General features: G+C 34.2%; 1 protein-coding gene across 1 annotated transcript in view; it reads right to left on the bottom strand.

Annotated features, from left to right (window-relative positions):
• The window catches only part of GPM6A (glycoprotein M6A), a 112,532-nt gene that overhangs the window by 35,735 nt on the left and 53,745 nt on the right, over window positions 1–23,052 (bottom strand). The window contains exon 5 of the mRNA XM_062493610.1: window positions 1,104–1,296. Within this exon, the coding sequence (XP_062349594.1) occupies window positions 1,104–1,296 (193 nt within the window). The remainder of the gene's footprint in view (window positions 1–1,103; window positions 1,297–23,052) is intronic.

Genomic DNA, 23,052 nt, shown 5'->3' with positions numbered 1-23,052 from the left:
TATTCTGGAATGGAAAGACAATCTAATCTTGTATGTCTTATTCATAATGCTGTGAATTTACACACTACTTGTGCAACAGTTCTTAATCACCCCCTTGCTAGACCGAAGAATCACCCCATACTCAATTTTTAACCATGTATTTCCTGTTCTATAAAATCATCCTTTCTTTGCATTCTTTGAGATACCAATGCTGTATACAGCATTAATGATATGAATGAAAGATGGACTTACACAATGGCGTAAGTATGTTCTCTGTTCCACTTTGATTTTTCCACTCATTGGTACTTGGTTTGTTTTTTGATCACTGTTAAGCCCTGATGTTTATGATGGAGCTATCCACCAGAAGATGTCAATGTTTTTGATGATCAGATCACTTCACTTTAATAAAAATATTCATGAAACAAAATAATTGCAAATTTAAGGATAGTCTACTTCAGCTTTAGTTACAATCATTAGAAGCCAGGTAAGAATTTTAATTTCAAATATCTAAGAAAACCATGTTTTGAAGAGACAATTTTAAAGATACAAGAAAACATTTAATTTAATTTTCATTTAATTGACAAAGAGAAGTTGATGCTCAGCAAAACAAAGGTCTTCCAGAAACAGATTTTCAGGCATGGCAAAGCATGAAACCTTTGAAACAGCTTAATTCCAGAAAAACCAGAGGCAACAGAATTTTGACATTTCAAGTGTCAGGATTCTGCATAACTCCTTGGTTGCTTCTTTACTGTGTTTATTCCCAGAACTTTTACTTGATGCACAAGTCTATTTTATATATTTAGAGTTTTGTAGACATTGGGGTTTCTTTATTTGTTTGTTTGTTTGTTTCCTTAAATGCAGGGATGCATGAAACAGTTATATCAATATTATATTAAGTACATTTTAGTAATAAATTAATTAAACTGTGGGATATTTAATAGTATTACAAATTGCTTGTAAACACTAAAAAGATCAGCTTGGTCAAAACTTCAACTGCTAAGATTATCCAAACCATTTTTTCTATTATGTTCACTAAAAAATATTTTTTTGAGCCAAATTTTTATCCCATGTGGAATTTTTCAGCAGTTTGAGAAGGAAAGAAGTAAAAAGAACAGAGAACTTACAGGGTAAAGGCATCAATAACATCTCCTGCAGATCTTGTCATCTCAAAGTAGGTTTGCAGAATGTTGACAGTTCCTGAAAGTGCTTCATGTCCACAGCCACAGAACAGTGCAACTCCAGCATAGAGCAGGATGGTCGCAATCAAAGATGCGTAGGGAATGCCTCCCAGGCATTTGATGCAACACTCGAAGCATCCTACAAGAAAGAAGAAAAAAAAGGGGTTATATGCTACTAAATTATATCAAAAAAGCAAAAATAGTGTTTTAGTTGTGAGAAACACTTCTGAAAATTAAAGACTGTAGGCTAAGTATAACAACCCAGCCTGTCAGAAAACCTGTGAACGGTTAATCCCACTTCTGAGTTTTCTCAGTTTGTCCTATTAAATGTAGACATGGCATCAGATTAACATGGAAAGTTAAACAGTTAGTTTCTTGCAGAGCTTCATGTTTTTGTTCAGAGCAGGTTACAGTGTAATAGGTTATACCTATATTCACAATTCCTGCTGGTTACCTATCAGATTACTGAGGAAGACTCTCAATAACAGGAAATTCAACAAAAACAAAAAAAAACCAACAAAAAGCAACAAAAAACCCAAAAACAAAACAAAACAAAAAAAAAACACCAAAAAAAAAAAAGAATGAAAAAACACAAAAAAATCCCCACAAAGGTATTCAATCTGATTCCTTCCTTCCATCATCATATGTTTATTCCAATTTTTTTGGATATACCTCTGACAACAGAATTGCTTCTGCCTGCAACACCAATTCTTTGAGTGCATCACTCAAGTACCTCACAAGAATAAATAAAGACATCCACTAAAGAGCATAGAATTGGAAAAAAAATAGTTGAATTTTCTCTCAATATATTTTACTCTGTGTGATGCTTCTTAGGTGAAGGTAATTGCTCTTGAGTTATAAAGGGCCAGCCTCTTGTCCTGTCATCACAGTATCTAGAACAATGCCCAGTTCCACAAAAAAACATTTCTTCAGTAAGCATGCTCAAGTTTCTGGCACTACCCTGCCTAGTTTCATGAATGCAGCATCTCTGACTCTTCCAAATCTCATCAATCCCGTAAGACCTTTAGCACCCCGTGGAACCCTTCCTACTGCCTTCTGAGGGGACAGAGAATGTGGCAACCACTGACTGAGAGAAGACAAACAGGCATTAACTCAGCAATCAGCAGTTGTATTTTCTCCCAAGCACTACCAGTTTATAGCAAAAAGTACCTAGATAGAAAACAAAGTGACGCATACCGATTTTAAAAGTTTATACAGACAAAGACCAATTAAAAATTACATATAAGAGGCTCAACAAGTATGATTCAATATATTTTAACTTGTTCCAAAGGCTTTATGCTATGCTAAATCATAGTACCCCAGATACATCAAAAGAAAAAAGACATTCTTTAAAGACAGTATGCCTACTTTCATTATGTCTAATTCTCAAATGTAGCTCCTCTATATAATTTCATATTTTGTCCTTTAATTGGGTATGCTTCTATTTCCTTTAGCTTAATAATCCAAGTAATAATTTCCTGTCTGTTAAAACCTCCATTTACTGCTTTTAATAAACTAATATTATATATATATATATATTTATATATTTATATACAAGATTCCCTAAAGAGAACAGTTTAAGCCATTTTCAAATATGCACACATTTTACCCAAATAGAAAACCTTTGCTATTTTGTAAATATAAGTAATATTATGGAAGGCAGTTTTCAAATGGCTGGATAGCTCCTGGGGAAAAAAATATGGTATACTAAACATGGAATATACTAAATATATAAAATACAAAATAATACCAAGTATGTATGGTAGTTGTACAAAAAGAGAAAGAATGTTATAGCTCGAGACTACTTTTGTTTCACGACGACTTACTGCATCAGAGCCAACTGTGAAATACCAGAGGTAAAATGTGCAAATCCATACATTTAAACTGCTGCCTAAGTCCTGCCGAGTAACCTGTTGCACAAGTCACCCAGCTCCAGCGTCCACCACACGTCCATGGGTGTCACACATTCCAGGCTTTTAGCTGAGAGCATTCCCTCTGCCCCCACCCCACTCCATCTCTGAGCCCTATGTTACTGGGCATTGAGAGCATTGTCCTTGCAATTCCTGCCATTCCACTGTACTGGCAGCAGGCAGCTCTCCTCTTCAGCAGCACGTGGCTTTACATGTCCAGGGATTACTTTGAGTCTTTCCTTCAATGACAGACTATGGGGGTTTTGTACCTAGGGACTCTGTGTGTTTTCATTAATGCAAGATCTTAGAAACAGACAAGAAGTGTATAAATGCCTTTGGAATAACTAATTCTGTATGCGGATAACTGCAGGAATCTCTTAAAACTCTTTTTGGTCCTGTTTTATAAGATTACCCTTAATAATAACAACTGTGATTAATACTTCCGAGTTTTAAAGCCTATAAAAATACCAAAAAAAATATTCACTAAAAGGCAAAAAAACCTAATAAATATATCTTTAAAATAAGTTCATTGAACAAGAACTATGGGGCAATACATAGTGTTACCTGACATCAGAGTTTATTACAAAAGGCCCATTGCCATTTTCAGCACAAAATAACAGCAGAAAAAAGCCTCAGAAAACTAGCACCACTGTACATCTATCGACGTTATATGAGAAAGTAAAAAGGAAGGGGAAAGATGACAACAGGGTAATAACAGGAATGATATGTGAGGGCTTGTAAAGTCAAAGATGAGAAAGTAAGATAGACCTAAATATTTTCAGGGACATGTGGACTTTAGGGAGTGTTTCTTAATATTGCAATAGCTCGGGGGAAGGGAAGAGGAAGATAGATTATGTAAAGGTTTTTTTCCCCCTTCTGAGAAAGATGAAGTGGAAGGGAGAAAGTTGTGTGCACTGCTCTCTGGGAGCAGCTGGCTGTGCATTACCTCCTGAAGGTGCTGCACCTCACTCTCTAGGTCCAGTGAGGGATGAGCCCACACTCAGGGGTAACAAATTTGGATGTCATCAAATCCCAAGGACAGTGATATTATTTGAGCTTTATTATAGTGAAACAGCATAAAAGTATAGTAAAATAGCATAACAAAGTAAAAACAATATAAATTAGGGATGTAATAATGTACAATCCAAGGAAAAATTGAATCAAAAATAAACCAGTTTTTTTCCACTACTTCAAAATTTGTAAAACAACTGAAACAAATTAATAGTTTGTGAAGTGCTTCTCTTCATCTCTTGCATTAAATTTGTTTATAAGCCTTTGAGGGAAGTATTTTAGTGGTATATTTGACCAACGCAGGATCTTTTCATTCATAAAAAAAAATACTGGGAAAAAATTAATTCAACCACATGAATATTTCAAATAATCATTTATTGTCAAAGCCTTGCTCATTTATTTAGCTCTTCCATAGGCCTACTACCTTTCTCACTTCCTACTTCATGAGTAACTCCAGAGTTTTCAGTGTTGTCAAATCAACTCAAAACTAAAGAAAACCAGTGAATCAGCACCATGATTTAAAATGGATATTACACATCATTCATACACCACACAAGGTAATGTGCTATAGGTAATATCTGCTCCAATTCTTTTCTTTCAGCTGTTCAGAATGTGCAAATGGCTGTTTAATACCAGAACAATAGAAAAGCTATTTTAACCTGCACAGGGGTATTGAATCACCAGCACAGTGTGACTCAGCTGTGAGATATGTGTGTATGTCTGTGCTAGACAAGCAGTCATTCACCTCTCCAAACACTTTCTTCACAAGGCAGTTACAGGCACAGAAATAATTACTAGGAAAGATGAAAAAGATTGTATGCTCCTTTGATGTTTGTTCTCATCTTCAAATACAGTTTTCAGTACTTTTCAAACTGTTCACCCTGCACAATAAGCTTGTGCTATATAATTCAGAATCTACTTTTCTTATTTTGCTTATGTGTACCAATATTTTTCCTTCAAGTAAAAATCAAAATCTTCTGGGATCATTTATGCCTTTAGCAAAATTAGAAAGTAATCATGAACACTATCCTTTTTTTGTAGTTTACAACATGAAGGTCTGTACTATTCTTTTTTCCTCTATTTTATTAAAATCATTCCATAGAGAAAATTTAGTCATGAAATACACAAAAAGATGACAAGAGAAGAAATTGTATTTTAAGCAGATAAAATAAAACTCAAAATGCTGGCTATATTTGGCTATCAAAATGCAACACATTCATGTTACACATTAATGTTACACATACATCCATTTCCACTCAACGAACATCTCAGACACAACTACTTCTTTGTTCCTCTTAGTACAATTATTACTATCTGCATCAGAAATATTGTTGATATAGATATCTAAACTTCCTTATACAGGTAAATCTGTGTAAATCTCTTTTAGTTTCTGGGGTTTGGGGTAAATACACTATTATATCTCCAATTGTATCAGCCAAAAATAAATTGACTTTCTGTTTATACAATCTCTATATTAAGAAGGCAGAAATTTAGATATTGAGCAGAAGAAATTTTCCCTGTGATTTACATCTAATTATGCACACAAATTGCATCACCACATTAATTTCTTTGTGTGTTAATGATATGTCAACTCTTTCTCCTCAGTGTAGATCAGAACACATAACTAACAAATAAAATACTGAATCCATTTCTGGTCAGCATTTTGAAAAGAAAAAAAAAAAAGGTTCAGGACTTACAGTTCATACCAGTTGTCTCTGTGAAAGTGAAGTTAACCAGTTTCAGAATGCTGTTATGCTACTGCCTTTTACATAAATGCTTAAGAACACACATTGACCCTGGATATTAACATGAAGAAAATCAATATTAAAAAATATATAAAAAAGTAAACATAGAAAATACAGAAGGATATTCTGCTTTTGTTTTTTTCATCCTTTCCAACTCACTTACAGCTGGAACACCTAAATGATTAATCAGAGACAACCACATGTCCAAAGAATTACTGATTAATCACAGATAATATAATTTCCAATGGGAACAAGTACCTCTGAAGAATATATAACATTTTATTAACATTTTGTCTTAAGTTATTTTTCTTAACAAGTTTTCTATCCAATATTGGAAGACAGGACAGCAGAGTCCAAGTAACATGCCAGAGAACTACACAGAAAACAAAATAACAAAATCTTCTGTGTCTTCCATGCCTGGCTAGGCATGCATTTCTTCATATCTAAATTTGTACCACTTGTCACACAGCTTTCATGGCCAATCAACTCAAATACAGTTTCACAGCCCCATCATGAAACATGCAGATTTACTTCTGAATTCTGTTAAGCTAGACTTAACCTCAAGTCAAGCTACTGTTATGTAATATTTTAATTTATAAACATAGCCATCAAAACACAATGTATTGAACAAAAAGCAACACTTTTTACTTATACCCTCAAATTACTCAACATGTGGCACGACTTCCTGATCTGAAACTGGTCTCCAGGACTCCACAGCATAGCAGTAGGTGGAAGGAATCCAGCTCCCTCAATACTATCCCAAGGACAGAAGAAAGACAAGACATTCACTATGTGGTTTTACAAAGCTGCAAAAGAGGTGAAGCAACATTTGGGAATGAATCATCAAAGATCACCCCTGTACTTTGATTTGGAAAACCTGCTCAAGAAGAGCTGCAAACACAATCCCATGTGATTGGTCCCAGGCTCATTCATGGAATACATCCCCACTCTGCTCTTTTAGACAAGATCTACTGGAAACTAGACCAGTAATGCTAACAACTAAAGTTGTTTCTTAATCTTGTTCAAGAGATGATTTCTCATTTAGATTAACCTTCAATAAGAATGCTTACAGTTACAGAATTACCTATCACACAATATAAAGTATTTTTACCACAAAGTTAATTCTGATAACCTGACTGCTACGACTACAGTGGAAGTGTAAATTAAACACTGAACACTTGTAAGAAACATGATATGTAGAAAAGCAAGAATAATGCCCTGACGGACACAAAAGGGTTTTAGGAAACAGGCAACTAATTGCATGAAAATAAAAAAAACAAATGTGAAAGTATCCTCTTTGCACGTTAAATTGTGTATCATTACTGGATCGACTTTGACTTATCTCTGCAGCATGACTGGATATTAGCTAATCAGATATCAGCTAATACTGAAAATGACAATGTTAGGCCTTAGGCATTTACAGTCATTCTGCAGTTAATAGTTCCTTCAGTTACTGCACTCAGCGTGGGACCGAGGCTAAGAGAAATGATAAAGAACCTTTTCTTATTTAGATGCAAAATGCCACAAACCAAATTGACATACCTAACACTGTGCATTGTCAAAATCACTATAATGTGTGTTTGTTCATGAGAATCCCACTGGCCAAGATGACAGCTTTAAGCAGTGGAGATATAGTCTGGTTGTGCTGGATCTTGGAAGCAGCTCCCACAAACCCAGCCCTTCACCAGATCACTGTGCTTATATTACCTGGCATTAAAAAAATAATCCCAGAAACCACCTCTGTGGAATGGTTAGGACAACTTTGCTGCCGAGGGAATTATATGAAGGATAAACACCTGCAACTTGCAGCCAGAAACTGCTCTGTAACATCTCACACAATTCCTTCTTTAACGAAACGCAGCAAAATATTTACCTTTGCAACATCTATCCCACCCAGCCTCTGATTCTCTAACTTAGAGAAATGTTCAGTCATAAAAAAAATATGACTTCAGATATTTGAATGATTTGGGATTACCTCACCATGGACATATCAGGTCTGCACACAGAAATCCCCCAGTGGCCCTAGGCCAACAAAAAAAATGATCATTTTGCAGCGTAAAACCCCAAAATTTTCCATCATATTTACTACTACATTTTATCTATAGGTTGACACAAAGTACTATCACTAACATAAAAACCCCTATAAAATCCTTCAAAGAGGTTTCGAAACAAAAGTTAAAATAAAAATTTCATTATAAATTGGTCTGAAAATGCAGCCTTAAGAGCTGAATGTGTATGCCAGGAATTCTTTAGTGACAAAAATTCACATATTTATTGACAGCTTTGAGAGATTATGTTTTCTTATATGGATAAATGCTGAAATACTTGAAATTGAAGCAATAAAGGTAAAATATTTGATCCTTCAACATGTGTTGAAATGCAGAAAATATTCTGGATCTTCTCTAGTCATTAAAGCAAAAGGAATAGAATCACAGTGTAAGGAACATAACTGAGTTCAGCTCAGTTTTATTTACCATTTTTGAAATTATTGAAATAATTGCTCACTTACTCTATCCTACAACAATACAAGATTGCTCAGCACTTGTACTAGGAAATAATATCGTTGTAAAAACTTTTCTAAACTGAACTTAATTATTTGGGAAGTTTTAGTTAGAGATTTTAGAATTCTAATACCAGCCTAGGTCAGTAGTCCAATGTAAATTCAAGGGTTTCATGGAATGGAAGCAGTTTTTTATTTTCAAGTTTGTAAAACCTCCTGGTAGAAGCACCAATATTTTTAGAAGAGAAAATTGTGCAGCAAAATATTTTAATCAAAAAAGAAAATTACTAAGACTTTCAAAGACCTAATTTACAAGTTCATTTATGGATAACTTGTTTGTCCGTAGTGCATATGCGAATTTTAAAGGTCTTTCTTTCATGGTCATTTTCATTTGAAATATGGGGATCTGGAGATTACATGGTATTTTAATAAAATACAGTACATTACACAATATCCCTCCCTCCCTTTTTCATATGGATGCTGTCTTGATCTGAGTAACAGATAACAATTAAACCTGAACAAGGGTAATAAAATTAGTACACTTTTTGTACACTGTTTAATATTAGGTATTATTTAATCCAGAACTGTCCCTTGCTCCTTGTTAAGCACTCAATACTCCAGCTCACTTTGTAGTGTTTAAAAAACTGTACTCATTACAGAAAAAAAAAGTAATTCAGCAAGTTCACTAATAATCATGGTACCTCCTACATCAGAAATATAACTTAGATTTGCATTTTCATCATATGCATTGAAGAAATTTCTTCACTTATACACAAGGCAATTAAATCTCAAATGAATTGCTTATACAGACACCTAATAATTCTCCCTCCTATGTAGAGTTGGAGTAAAATGAAACAAGCTACTTTGTCAGTGTTTGACAATGTCTTTGTTTGAGAAGAACTATTGTTTCAAGAAGCCTGCATCTATAACACTTAGCTATTCAAACAACTGTTTAGCAAATCCACCTTGCCAAGTGACCTGTAATATCTGTGCTAGCATCAACTGATATAACAAACTTTCAAGACCAAATTAGAAATGTATTTTATATTTGAGCTAAAATTATATTGAAATAAGTTTTCAGGTAAGTTTAAAGACAGAGCTAACATAAAGAAACATTATTTGAATTGAATTGAAACATCATTGAAGCCTAAAGCATAAAAACAAATAGCAAGGAAGAAGAGATCCTCTCTTTCCTGTAGTTTAGGAGTCACATGTGTGCACTACTGCCAAGATAACAAACAAGCTTCTCTTGCTCCATCCATCTTAACTGCTCTGAAATGTGGAGGGAAAAAACCCAAACAGGCCACCTACAGCCTCTTTTCCTGAATAACTGAAACAAAGGATAGCTGAATGTGGATAAATGTGCATGTATGTTTATATACACATGTGCAAAAATCCATTTTTCATCATAGTGGACTGTACTCTTTTATTAATAATTAAATAGCTTGTTGACTTCCTCTGTTGCACTAAAGTATTCTGCCAAAGTATTTAGATAACTCCCTAATGAATTATGAGAATCACTAGATATCACACATTAATAAAAACAATATATCTGATTAGTACCTGTTGGCAAAATGCAGATCTAAGTTATAGTGACACCAGAGAAACAGTGGCTTATCAGTAAAGTCTCATCATGAGTCCTGATCAAAGGTTTAGATTTCATGTAGTGAAGGTGCATTCCAAGCTTTAGCAGAGACTGCACAACATCCTGAAGAGTTACTATTTCTTTCCTATTCCATAACTCTCAGCATCAAAGGGAAGCTACCTTAGATTGACTGGAAATACTTTTTTAAAGCAAAAATGCCTCATTTGCTTTGCCAGTCAGACAGGAAACTAACCTTTTCATCACTCTAGGGTTGTTTTGGTTTTTTTCTGCTTTGATGGTCAGGTAAATGATCATCCTGCATACAGTATGCTTCCTTTAAGGTACCAGTGCTACCTCTCCCAGCCCTGTCAATTGTCATTCTAAGAACTAATTTAAGCAAAAGCTCCTGGCTGCACACCTCACAGCTTGCCAACGAAATTGGCTCAGCTACTATTTAGGTACCTACACAAGGCTGCATTTAGTAAGGTATTGAGAATGTGCTCGGCTGAAAACCTGTGCTTGTCCAATTGAATTAAAATCAAATTAACACCGCAACTTCAATAAAATATACAGAATACAATATAGGTATCCAGAACTAGATGACATTACACCAGTTGACACAACACCTTCATTTTTTCACACTCATATAAAAAGAATTTGCACATAAGATATTTATAAATGTCCAGGGTTTTGTTTATCTGTGCCCAAGGGGGTAATGATTCTTGTGAGAAAGAAACACATTATTAAGAGAAAATATTGGAAAAGGGACCTGTACATGCTTGGGAAGATTAATTATATCAATACTGGTATTGTTTGCAATGTAAACCAATGCAGAGTTTCAGAAAAAGTATCCATTAAAATAATTTAATTATATACATGCAAAAATGTATACATTCACACCTTGAAAATAAATTAATACCCATATTTTGGACATTGATGCTTACAACAATGTACATAAAACTGTGCTGTGATTAGCTATTACAGAGTCTTCTGTGCATTACGTTCACTGCTGTTTAATGAGACAGATCTCAATCTAGCAGTTAATAAGTATTAAAGTTACTGACACAGAGCAGTCACTGCCTAAAATACAAATCATTCAGGCATAACATAGTCAATCTTTATAATCTTAAAAAATCTTTCTGGCTGATTTAACACAGACAACATTTGTCAGCTTCAAAATTGCTCTAAAGCTAAAGGGACAGGAATAAAACAAACTAGCTTCACAAACATGATACAAGTAATGAAGATGTAGGTCAGCTAATTCAAAGAGCTTGCCCAGTACATGCACTCCACAAATGTATCTAAGATTTGTACATAAAATAACTTAACAATTTATTATTGTTAATAATTGGGTTATAAGTTTAATATATATATCAATAATGCATTGATGATGATTAAAATAATTATAATTTTTATGCTTAGATTCAATTGAAAACAATAATTTGTACACTAATTCTGTGCAACACTTACTAGTCTAATTATAAAGTGAATAACAATCCCATGGATCATAAAACCAGAAAATAATTATCCTTTATCTCTCTCATCTAGAGTTCATAATCCCTCAATTCTTTTCCTCAGCCTTGAACAGAACTATTTCTCCCAAAGGAAAAACTCCTATGAAGTATGTACTGAAGCAAAATTCTGCATTATTTCTTTCCCATTCAAAAATAGGTTGAGTTATACTAGGCTTTGAGCTACATATTTTTTCAAAAATTTTTAGTGCATTATTCAAACCTTGAAAACCCAGAAAACATTGCTTCATGAATTTTCTGTCCACTTGTCTGTTTAAGTGGAATGTTCTACAAATCTCTTACATATTTAATAGGTATTTGTGGGTTTCGCACGCTTTCATTTTAGAGAAGGTAGCATCCTTCTTTTTTTCCATTATTGGAACAGAGGAACAAACAGGTTATTTGCCAAGTGACTTTTCAGTTTGGTACACAGAATAAGATTAATATGATTTCTCATAATACTTGCATTTGTATAATCAAAGCAGACATTGTTTTTGTCATTTCCAATTCTTGGTGTTTAAAACTCAGAAGTTACACAAATGCAAGTAGACGTAAGACGCAAATACTCTGATCTCAAGAAAATTTTGCAGCAGCTGTGCAGGGCATAGTGGTCAAAAGCATATTAATAAAATTACAAATATTCAGTTTCCTTAAATGATCTTTTTTTCTCACAAATCTTTTCACTGCTGAAGAGGATAGGGTGTGTATTTTGTTCAGCTGTTAGCTGAAAGCAGCGAATTTCTAGAACTCAAAAATCCCAGATTTTAGAAATGGTATCAATTAAAACTTTAATTTAATTGGAATTATATGGCCCTTTCTCTTTATTCTACATCATATGCAACTTCTGATTCTAATGTCCTCATGGTTTATATTGCTTTTATCTCCAAAGCCTCTTTCTGCTTCATCTGCTTCCTTTACCCTCAGGCTGTCTTCATTTTGGCTACTCCTATTCCCTGGAACACCTATTTGCCTGAGAAACAATCAGAGCTGATAATCTTGCTAGTTCTCTTCAAAGCTGGGAGACAGAAAGCTCATCTGCTCTGGGGGATGAGCAGCAGGAACACAGCCTTGCTTCCCTCTTCTCTCCCCATCCTTGTTCACCACCCCAGCCAAGGCACTGAGATGCTCCTCAATGAAAGAGATATGCACATGTTGTTATGTTTACTATCCAAAAGGGTAGAACATCCTCAACCGTAGTAGTAGAAAAAGGAATTATAAAAAGATTCAGGATGAAAGCTTGAATGTTCTGAATATTTCTTTCTGGAAAGAAACCCATAATTTTTAATGGAAGCATTATACAACTGTCACTTTTACACCTCAGAAAGGAAAAAAAAAAATGATGGGGCAAATAACTGTTATCCTTTAAAACATGACTACTTATGAAGATTGCTCCATGAAAATAATTAATGCCATTGTAGAAATTTTTAAAATAGATGTGAATACATATAACACTTCAAAATGTGCTACTTTAACTCTTCTATATAATAATCAACAGATTAATCTTTTTTAAAAACACAAACCACTGAATCTATCAATGAGCAGGTTTGCAGACATAAATAAAACACAAGCATGTATTTGTTAATGAACCTGGAATAAACAATCGACAGGTATCATTTAGTGCAAATTTGCACGTCCTTTTTTTATAGATACTAACTTGAAAGATACAAGTCATAAGCGAAGTCTCTGTGGTATGTTACATGATTTCTCAAGTCTACAACTAAAAACCTTAGTCATGTAAAAGTGAAGGTTTTTTATTGGAACAGAGTCATTAAGTTTCCTTCTACCAAGACCTCAGATTAAGTTACATATTTCTTCTGAACAGAAACACCTACAACCAACTTCTAGTAGCGTGAAAAAGCCCATATAAATAAAATCTAAGCTATCTCCCACAGGAGTTAAACAGCCTTTATTACTGACTCCAGCAGGAACAGAAAACTCAACAAGTATTAAATGTAAAAACAAGTTTTAAAGTAAAGAAATGAATAACTGTATTGATGAAAATGGCTCTCAATCAAACAGAATAGAGTCTAGTGCAAGATCAATCTGCATTAAGAATGCATTTCATTTTCACTCTCTACATCGAGTGGAAAAAGCATTTATACTTGTACATTAAAATACAAAAAGACATTTACAAATAATATATGGCACACAGACAAGAAAACTCAATTTCAAGAACAGACTCTGAAATCACGTTTCATATTATTCTAACTCACCTGCTGCTTTGTCATGAAATAATACCTTCTTGTTTCCCAAAAATTCTTTTGTAAGGTGTAATTATTTTTTTCCTCATAGAAATATAAGGTTAGGGAACTATTTATAAGATGGGCACACAAAAGCAAGGAAAAATCTGTGAAAGACCAAAGGTAATTCAAGTTGGGAAACATGCTAGAAATAAAAGTAGAGTTGCCATATAACGTTTTCATCCTAATAGTGGAAGACATCTGCTCATCTATTTTTTTAACCACTGATTATGAAAACAAGCTGGACCAACCTAATCCTTACACAAAATTCCATTAAGACTGTAACTTACTGTTGAAGTTTTCTTTTTTAAATTTCTTTAGAAAGAAATCAATTCCAAATGAAGCAGAATGAAACCTATCTACATATGTCTTGCACAAAATATAATCTATGAGATTGCACGTAAGTCAGCAGTTCCCTGACAGCTTGAATAGATACAGTTTCACCTACACCTCTAGATATGGGAATCATCTGATATCTATATATCAGTTCACCTTTCCTATGCCCTAACTTTAAAATAGGAAATGCCTGCAGTCATTGAGTACAGCTCATGATGGCCTTAGACTGTTTTATTATTATAAATCTTGCTCTTCCTAAATTCCAAATATTAAGAAAAGGAAAGGTTTTATGTGGAACAGAAAAAGACAGGCCAATCCTGAAATAAAGAAGCACTGTACAGCAGCCAGGATCCATGATGACTGGGTCTCATTTCTTATGCATCTCCTTTTCTGCTAGCTTGCTCTACAGCTGGAGAGCTCTGTAGCTCTTCACAGCTACACCACTGTGAAGGGGTGCTTGCTAATCTCACATTTCACAGCCAGAAAGGTCTACCTTGCAGAAAATTATTTCACTGAAGCAGCTCCAGAGAGAGAAATCAAACAAAGCAAAAATCAAAATGATCTATCACATTTGCATGAAAACAATTAAAACAAGTTCAAAAGAATATTTCACAGAAGTATTGGTACTTTATCTTTCAAATAATGTTTTTAGTATGTAAAATTTATATTGTATTTTCCTATTTAAAATATGTGTAGTTATTTTATTATGGTTAAACCAAAAATTTTCAAGTAGTGTTTCTCTTAGAGATGCAAATTATTTTTCTCATACTCTGAAAAGGTTTGAACGTGAAAGCATTCTAATGTAATATATGTACTATTTTGTAATATAATGTAATATATAAGGTACCTTATGGAATTTGCTGGTGATCACTAGAGAAAGGGAAAAACAGATATTTTAGGAACACATAGTTATTACTACACAAACAAAAGACATTTGTCTCTTACAAAAGTGCATTTTTACCAAAGATCACTGCTATATGCTGTGCCAACTGCACCACTGGGTGAATAAATTTGCTTTAATTTTACTATCTTCAATTTAAGAGTCTTCTTAGTCACTCAATAAACATGAATAAAGTAACACTAAGGCCTGTTTGAAAAAGCAGTTTAACATTACATTCAACTTTTTTTGAAAAAAACTTTTTATTTTTAGAGGACATGAAAATATGTAAATTTTTACACCAAAATTAAAGGCACGATAGTTGTAAACCAATATTTTTTAAACTTGAAACTGTCAAAATTAATTTATTGCAGCTTTTCTACACAAATTAAATTAGGTTAGCACATCTATCTCCAGAGGTAAGCCATTTAGCATTAAAAAAGGTCACAATCTCAGGAAGTCTTACTGAGCTCCTATACAGACTATTCATCTTAACACTATGCTGACAGCAATATATTTTATTCCTGGGAAATAAAATGTAGAGAAGCAAAAAGGTCAACAGACAGAGAGATTTTGGGGAAAAAAAATAAAACAAAGACAAATGCATTTGTGGAAAAAATAATTTGCTAATTTAAAAGATATGGATATAGGTGTATCCGTACCAAACTTATGCATAAGAATTTATACAATTTAATTTAGGTTAGACTCTAGGCTTTCTTTGAAAAACAATTGGTGAATATGTCTTATCTACTGCATCAGTGTTTATGTTCATGGCAATTATGTCTAGGCCATCCTGTCTTTACAACGCCATTTTTCCAGGCACACACCTTCATCTACATGGTGAAAGTATTTTCATGGAAATGCTTCATTTACGTGGGAAACTCATCACCCACATGTCAGAACAAAGATGTATAGTAGTCAAAAGCTGCTGCACCATGATAACAGGCCACAGTCACAGTAGTCACTATGGGAATATAGACAAACATTTCATAAAGGAAGAACCAGATTCTTTATGATCTGGTATCATCCATACAAACAGTAAGGAGATAATTCATTTATTTTGACTGCCACTGCACTCCTTTTTGCAGTAGTGAAGGGTGGGGGGGGGCTCTATTTGTTTTTTAAAATATTTTAGCATTTTCAAATGGATGTGGACATTTAAGCGATCTTTCTTTTTTACCTATTTTGCTATAAAAGATAATAACAAAGCCAAAATTAAAATTCATGTGGTTTGTTTGTTTTTTAATAAAGCCAAGTCATTTCTCTGAATTAACAACTAACAAAAGAAACTGAGATTTCACAACTGTAGCTGTTTCAGGATAGAGAAGTAGTATACAGAGTGGACAAGCGATGCTCCTTGTACATCTTGACAAGAGCAGGCTTTGGTTCATTATATAATTGCCCATTTCTGGTTTTCTCCAATAAATTCTAAGAAAGCTTGGACAACCTTCCTATTTTGCCTTCTGCATTACCTGTTCCACCTGGAAGTACTTGAAGAGTTCTGAACTTTTTATTTGTAATTACATACATTATCTGAATTCTAGACAAGCTTATTCTGATTCTTTTGCCAAGTACCTGGACTATGCCTTCTCTGAACATAAAACACATGAAATGAAACTGAGAGCAGTAAACAACATACGAGGACGTACCCAAGGATTTGGAAGAGAGGTGTTTTGTAGACAAAATCCTCAATGTATATTAAATGAAATAGGCTAAAAAGCTGAATTTAAGTGAACTCCACATATTCTGATTAGATGTCAACAACCTGAAGAGCCTATCAACAAGCTGAAGATTAACTGATTAACCATGCATAAGAGAAATATACAAATTATTGGCATTTACATTTTGATGAGAGTTTACAACCAGATATCATATATGGCAGCAGAAATCAGGACACTGGTTTACTATTTAATTTATTGGAAGAAAATTGATTTGAGAATTTCCATTTTTTGAACAGGGTATTATCAACATGGAAAGTTGCAATATTCCGTTTGCTAACACGTGAAAAACATGAGCAAACTGCAAAAAAACTCATGCATATAATGTTATAAAAACGCCATAATTATACATACTTTGCTGTTAACATTGCAACACTGTTGGTATAGATTTATAACACTGTTTTCTTAGTTTACTGGAAACAAATCCTTTGGTCTTTTTCATTACACACAGCCAAATCTAACAGTGCCTGAGTGCAGATGAATGCATGAAAGTTCTCTGCAGAATCAATGATCCTCTCCCCATGTGAAGATTTCAGAGCTCTGTATGCTGGGGACAAACATCATTAAGGGAGCACTATGGAAGCCATTCTAACTGCTAATTTTAACAACTATTATTGACTCTAATTCCACATTCTGCAGATAACTTTCATAGGAAATTTCCAAAATTATGCTCAGATCACTGTTAGTCAATCCACTGCATTCTTATAAAAAATGCAATCTGACATTCTTTTGCATTTCAACGCAAGGAGCATATCAGTGTGTTCCATGGGTTTTTCCAATCAGCTTTCAACCATGGGATTACAGTAACCAGGATAGGTTACAGACACCAGCACAGGGAAAAAGAATTCAGTTGCTGACAGGGATTTCATCTGCTTCCTGGCCTAGTAGAAATCTTCCAAAGGGATGACAGGAAAATAAATCAATTTACAGTAAATTATTCCCTTGCATAGCTAACAAACTCACTGAGCGCTGTGAGTACAGTAAGTAGCTTTTTGAATAGCTTGAAAATTCCTGGTGAGCAAATCCCAGTGGGGTTGCAGAATGCATAGTTAGGGAGGCAGATGTGTATTTACTCAGTATATTAAAGGGTAAATATTTAGAGTTCCACCAATGGTATGAAGTTACCTTACAAATAACACTTCAAAGACTCCAGACAAACATTACAGACTAGATTCCACCTAATAGCACATGTGGGCACTATATACAGCACAGGCAACATCTTCCTTTTCCAGTTACATAATTTCTCATGTGCCTTTCCCTATCCTGATCCAACATTACACACTAAGGAGGGTTTACATAGCCAAATGTAGATGTTGGGAAAAAGAAATTATTTGCTTTTCTGTATGGGAAACCCTACAAAACTTTATTTATCAAACTTGGTATACTGAAAATTCAGGCCACTCCCAGTGGACTCAGCTTTACAGACCATTGAAGAGTCTGAGTGGAGTAAAATTCTCACACTATTTACATAGACCCTTGAGTAGAATTTCAATAACCAAATCAGAAACTGAAGGAGTCCTTGAGTAAGCCAAGAGACCAGGTAATACAAGATAATGCAGATGAAATGGACGACACTTTTTTTCTTTCTTGTTATTTGCTAGTAATATTTAAGAGTACAAGTGCTTCTCCTGCAACACAAGAAACTCAATTTATAAACCAGTGGCCTTCTGGAGAAACTATAGTAAACATTACCATTACCTATAGTAAACATAATCACATACAGTGGACTCCAGAAACCCATCTTTAGAATCAATAAGCTCACAACTGGATTTTTTTCTTAAGTTTGCTTGGGCTCTGAGCCATGAAAGAATGCCACATATACAATACAAAGCAATTTGCATTATATGAGTAAATGTACAGTTACAGTTGCAAACAAATTTCCATTAAAGGACAGTTCTTCTTGGAGAGAAAAGCAAAGAAAAAAAGCTGTAATTTCCAAAAACTGACAAATAAAGCAAGTAGAAACTTGTATTTGCTGCTAGTATAGAATATGCATGCTTTTTTTGTAAACATTTGGTTACAAAGTAACAGACAGTTTCTCTTGTGTTTGCAAATAAATATAACTTTCACACATTTAAGATTCTGAAAAGAGAGGGCTGGCAGAACAGGGCCAAACCAGCATGATTTTTTTTCATCAGACCCTCACACAAATTTTCTGTAGGTTAGGATAGCACAAATACATGAAGTTTGGCACTGCATTTTGCCAATAAATTCCAGTATTTTCAAGTATATGTCCTCTAATGACAGAAAGCTGTTCATTTCCACTAAGCACAAATGGCAATACCTTTAAGTGAGCTCATCTATATGACCTTAAAAGACTTTATTCTGTTTTCCCAAATAGTACCTTTTGAGGAAAATCACTCTGGACCTACATGAAAAGGTCAATATAATGCTTTAGATGATGCTGATAAAGAACATAAGAATCCTTCCAAAACTTGGCCATGCCTTCAAATGGACAGTGTACAGTTCAGAGCCACTCAACTAATATTTAATAAAGAAGTCAAAGACTTCAGAAAGTATCTAATATGGTGGGGCAAATACAACAAAGGAAAACTGCAAAACACGCAGCAGGGTACACCTTCAGCCAAACATACTGCACTCTAGTAAAAATCCTTTCTTTTGGAGAGCAGATGGTATTGCAGCATGGAACAATTTGCAGCTCTGCTGATGAAAGGTTTTCTGTAGGGTTTTTTTCTCTCCTTTGGCCTTTTTTATTTTAAACCTTACTACAGCTTGAAAGACTCCTACCAACAAGCTTTTGAAGAGCTATACTGGCTGAATGGGCTCCAAAATTGCGCTAAAAAAAGAAGACAGTTCATTTTCTAGATGATGCCCACTCCCACATACCTAAAGTTAGGATGGTTAAGTATCACCACAGTGTTTGTTCACGTTGTGCTCCATGTGCAGATTTATATCAGAGTAAAAACCCAGTACAATACCTGGGAGTATGGTGCAACATTTATTTCTCGTGTAGTGTTAAGGTACACTGTCACACATACAGTTTCCCAGCCTGAAAAGATATTCCTGGCCATTGCACTGGTTTCCAATGCCAGATGCTCCTCAAGAAACACTGATTATGTTCCAGTTATTTTTTCTGATAAAAAAATCTACTCACACACTTTCTTGAAAAGAAGAGGACTATAATTACTCATTAGAAACATACATTTTTGCAAAGACTAAAAGGACTATAATTCCTCATTAGAAATAGATACAAAAATTTTATTTTCCTGGTCATATACGCACATAAAATTGACTAATAGATATTTCTGGTTTCTGTTCTCAAGACCTCTAGGAATGTCTTTTCTGAGGGATAAAGAAAATCTCCACTTGACTACTATCCAAAAAACCGTCGACCTTTTAAAGGTCAGTAGCATCACATTACAGGTCCTCCTGAGACAAATATTTCTGCAGCCATTAGTACACTAGTATTGCAAAGACAAGACAAATACAGAAGTTTGTGAAAATAGGATGAGTAAAAACTGACAACGGAACAAAAAGAAAGTCACCTTGCATTAAAAAACAAGTGAGACTAGAATACTGTTGAAATTGAAGAACAATTATTAATTCTCATATTTAAAATAAAATTTCAAAATTAATTATTTCAAAAGAATAATATCTTCCAAAGGTTCAAAATATTCAGAGCAACCAGGGAAAGTTAATGTGCTGGGAGTTCTTTACAGAGGAAATTTATAAGAGCTTTAAGAATCTTCTAGCAAAAACCATACATCTTTGTCTCAGTAAATGAGAAACAAACTTACATCGACATTGGCAACAAAATATGAACTTACTGCTTGTGAAAATCAGTTAAAATGTTAGAACCCACTTCTGTTGTGCAGTTTGCATTTCCAAATCTATACTCTTGTCTTTCATTATGCTGTGTTTTAGCTGTAGGCATTTGTGTGACAACTGTAGGTAAGGTGGAGATGTACAGTATCAAAAGTCTCTAAGAACTATATAATCTAAAAGACTAGTTTTTAAATCTCCAGGAAGCTTTATTCTACTACTTTATACACCCATAGTTTCAGACAATATTATCTTTAAAAAGATCCAAAAAGAAAAACACAGTCTCAATAGGTCACCATGATTTTCTCTATTAAAATGCAAATATATACATGTCATAATGATTTATGCTATGAAAAAGTATTTATCACCAAATTCAGGATTATATGTCAATATTTCCCCTTCCTGCAGAGCCTGAAAGAGAGCAATACTGCTTTTTTGACAGATCATAGGCAGCTGTCTGAGTATAGGTACGATGCATTTCACCTTCTCCCAGCCCCAGCTGTTTTTCACGTGGGATCCCTTCTTTCCTCTCTAGAGTCCTCATAAGTAAATTTACAGTGTCCAGTTTCTACAATAGCCATGGTTATCTTCCCTAGTGACAGAAGTGTTTTCCATGGATTATGCATGTCCTGAAGAAGTGTGCAACAGAATGAAAGGGCTGTGAAGGCAGTTAGGGATGGAGTAAAACACAACTGCATTAACAAGAGAGGATTATTCCATAGACAGAACCACAACAATGTAAGTTAAATTTTATGAAACTTCTTTGGCCAGTTTTTTTCATTAAAACCTGTGCTTAAGACCTCATGATGTTGTTTGTGTTGCTTTAGACTTCCTTTTAGGAAGGAAAAAATCTTAACAAGAAGACAGAACACAGGACAAAAATATGGAAGGAAAGACTCAGAACCAATATTCCCAATACTAAGGCATTCATATAAGTTTTATTTGCACAGAACAAAAAATTTTTAGAACATTTCAAAAACAATTTCACATAATTTGAAAAATTTTAGTGCCAAGGCCGCTATCAAAATTCAGTTAGGTTGAGAGGCCAGAGACATCCTTTTGTCCTTTATTATTTCAAAATACATTCTTTTATATTATGAGCACTTACTATGTCTTTTTCTCAATATTCCCTCCCCTTCATCACTCCATATACACCTCCACGCTGTGATATCAAAGTGCTCTGGCAATTCTTCTATTTCATGATGCAAAATTAACCTACAGCATTCTAAGTCAAATTAAGTCTGCCCAAAATGCATAATGACATAGTGTCTTTTTCCACTGCTTTGTAGATCAAGAGAAAGGATTTCAGAATGCAGAAGAAAATGTACGTCACCATGAAGTCAATGTTAGCATGGTGCTGATACCTAGATACATTTCTGTCTCAAATCACTAAAGAAAAACTTAAAATCTTAATGATAATCTAAAAATAATGGATTTTTTTTTCTTAAAAGGAGTTGGGCTAATCAGTAATATTTTGCTTTAAAGATCATTGCAAAGGGATGAGTTCAATGGGAATAAAGTATTTTCACAGGAATATATAGTTTGGATGAAGTTTGTCATTCCTAGACTGGAATGTCAGTTCAAAACCACAGCAGGACACAAAGATTTGACTAGGGGTTACATTCAAAAGAGAGATGTAAATCTATTTTAGAAAGTCAATATTTATTCCTCACAGAACTATAGCTATTTTTTCATTATTTGATGAACTTTTTTACTTGAGACAGTAAATTGTGTATTTCTAAATTTCTGTAATTCTTAATCATACAGATATGTACAACAGTAAGTTCTGGTATCTCCATCAGAGCAGTTGTGCCAGCTCAGAGCAACACAAGTTCCCTTATCCACATGAGAAACCCACTCAGTTGTTGGCTTACATCCTCTCCAGTGTACACTGATAAGAATAACTAAGCTGCTTTTTTATGCAAGAAGCAAGATCCGAAATGTGCCCAGGAGGCACAGGCATATTTTAGCTTCTTGTTTCTTCCCCCCTTTAAATGCACTATCATTTTACAATAGGTCCTCTGAAAACACATAGCTCATTCTTGCATCATTGTGATAAGATTCTGAATCATCACAAAAGGTCTTCAGTCCACAGAGTGGATCAGCTAGGTGGCTGTAACTGAATTTTATTTTATATGCAAACGCTATAGCTTTTATAGTAACCTAATTTTCTCTCAGCAGGCTTAAAAATCTACAATTGTTTAATTTTTCTGTCATAAGTCTGATAAACAGCTTTCAAACATTTACATTGACCACAGGATGAATAAAGAAATGCATAAGACAAAGGTTTTCTGTAGCTGGTTTAATTGAGATTATCTATGCAAGAGTGAAGGAATAATTTAAAGATAAAATGCATTTACTATTTTCTAAGCAAGGGAACAGAGGCAGTGGCAATGAAAGTAAATGAAAACAGCGTTTACTACAGTATGAAATTAATCAAATATTTAGCACACACTCAGTTCTCAAGCACAGTTTTGCTATCAGATCCCAGGCATGTGTTTTGCACTAAGGATGAATTTTGATTGTTTACATTATTTGTAATGAAAACAACACTGATAAAGTCAAGAGATTAAAAGTAGAAGAAAATAAGGGAGGTAATGAGACTTATTTTAATTAAGAATAAAACTATTGCAAGAAGATATTTTATTTTAATTAAGAGTAAAACTATTGCAAGAAGAT

Source organism: Cinclus cinclus, chromosome 5 (genome assembly GCF_963662255.1).
Source record: "Cinclus cinclus chromosome 5, bCinCin1.1, whole genome shotgun sequence".
Classification (NCBI taxonomy): domain Eukaryota; kingdom Metazoa; phylum Chordata; class Aves; order Passeriformes; family Cinclidae; genus Cinclus; species Cinclus cinclus.
The sequence above is the reverse complement of the archived record's forward strand: the minus strand, read 5'-3'. Positions and strand labels throughout refer to the sequence as shown.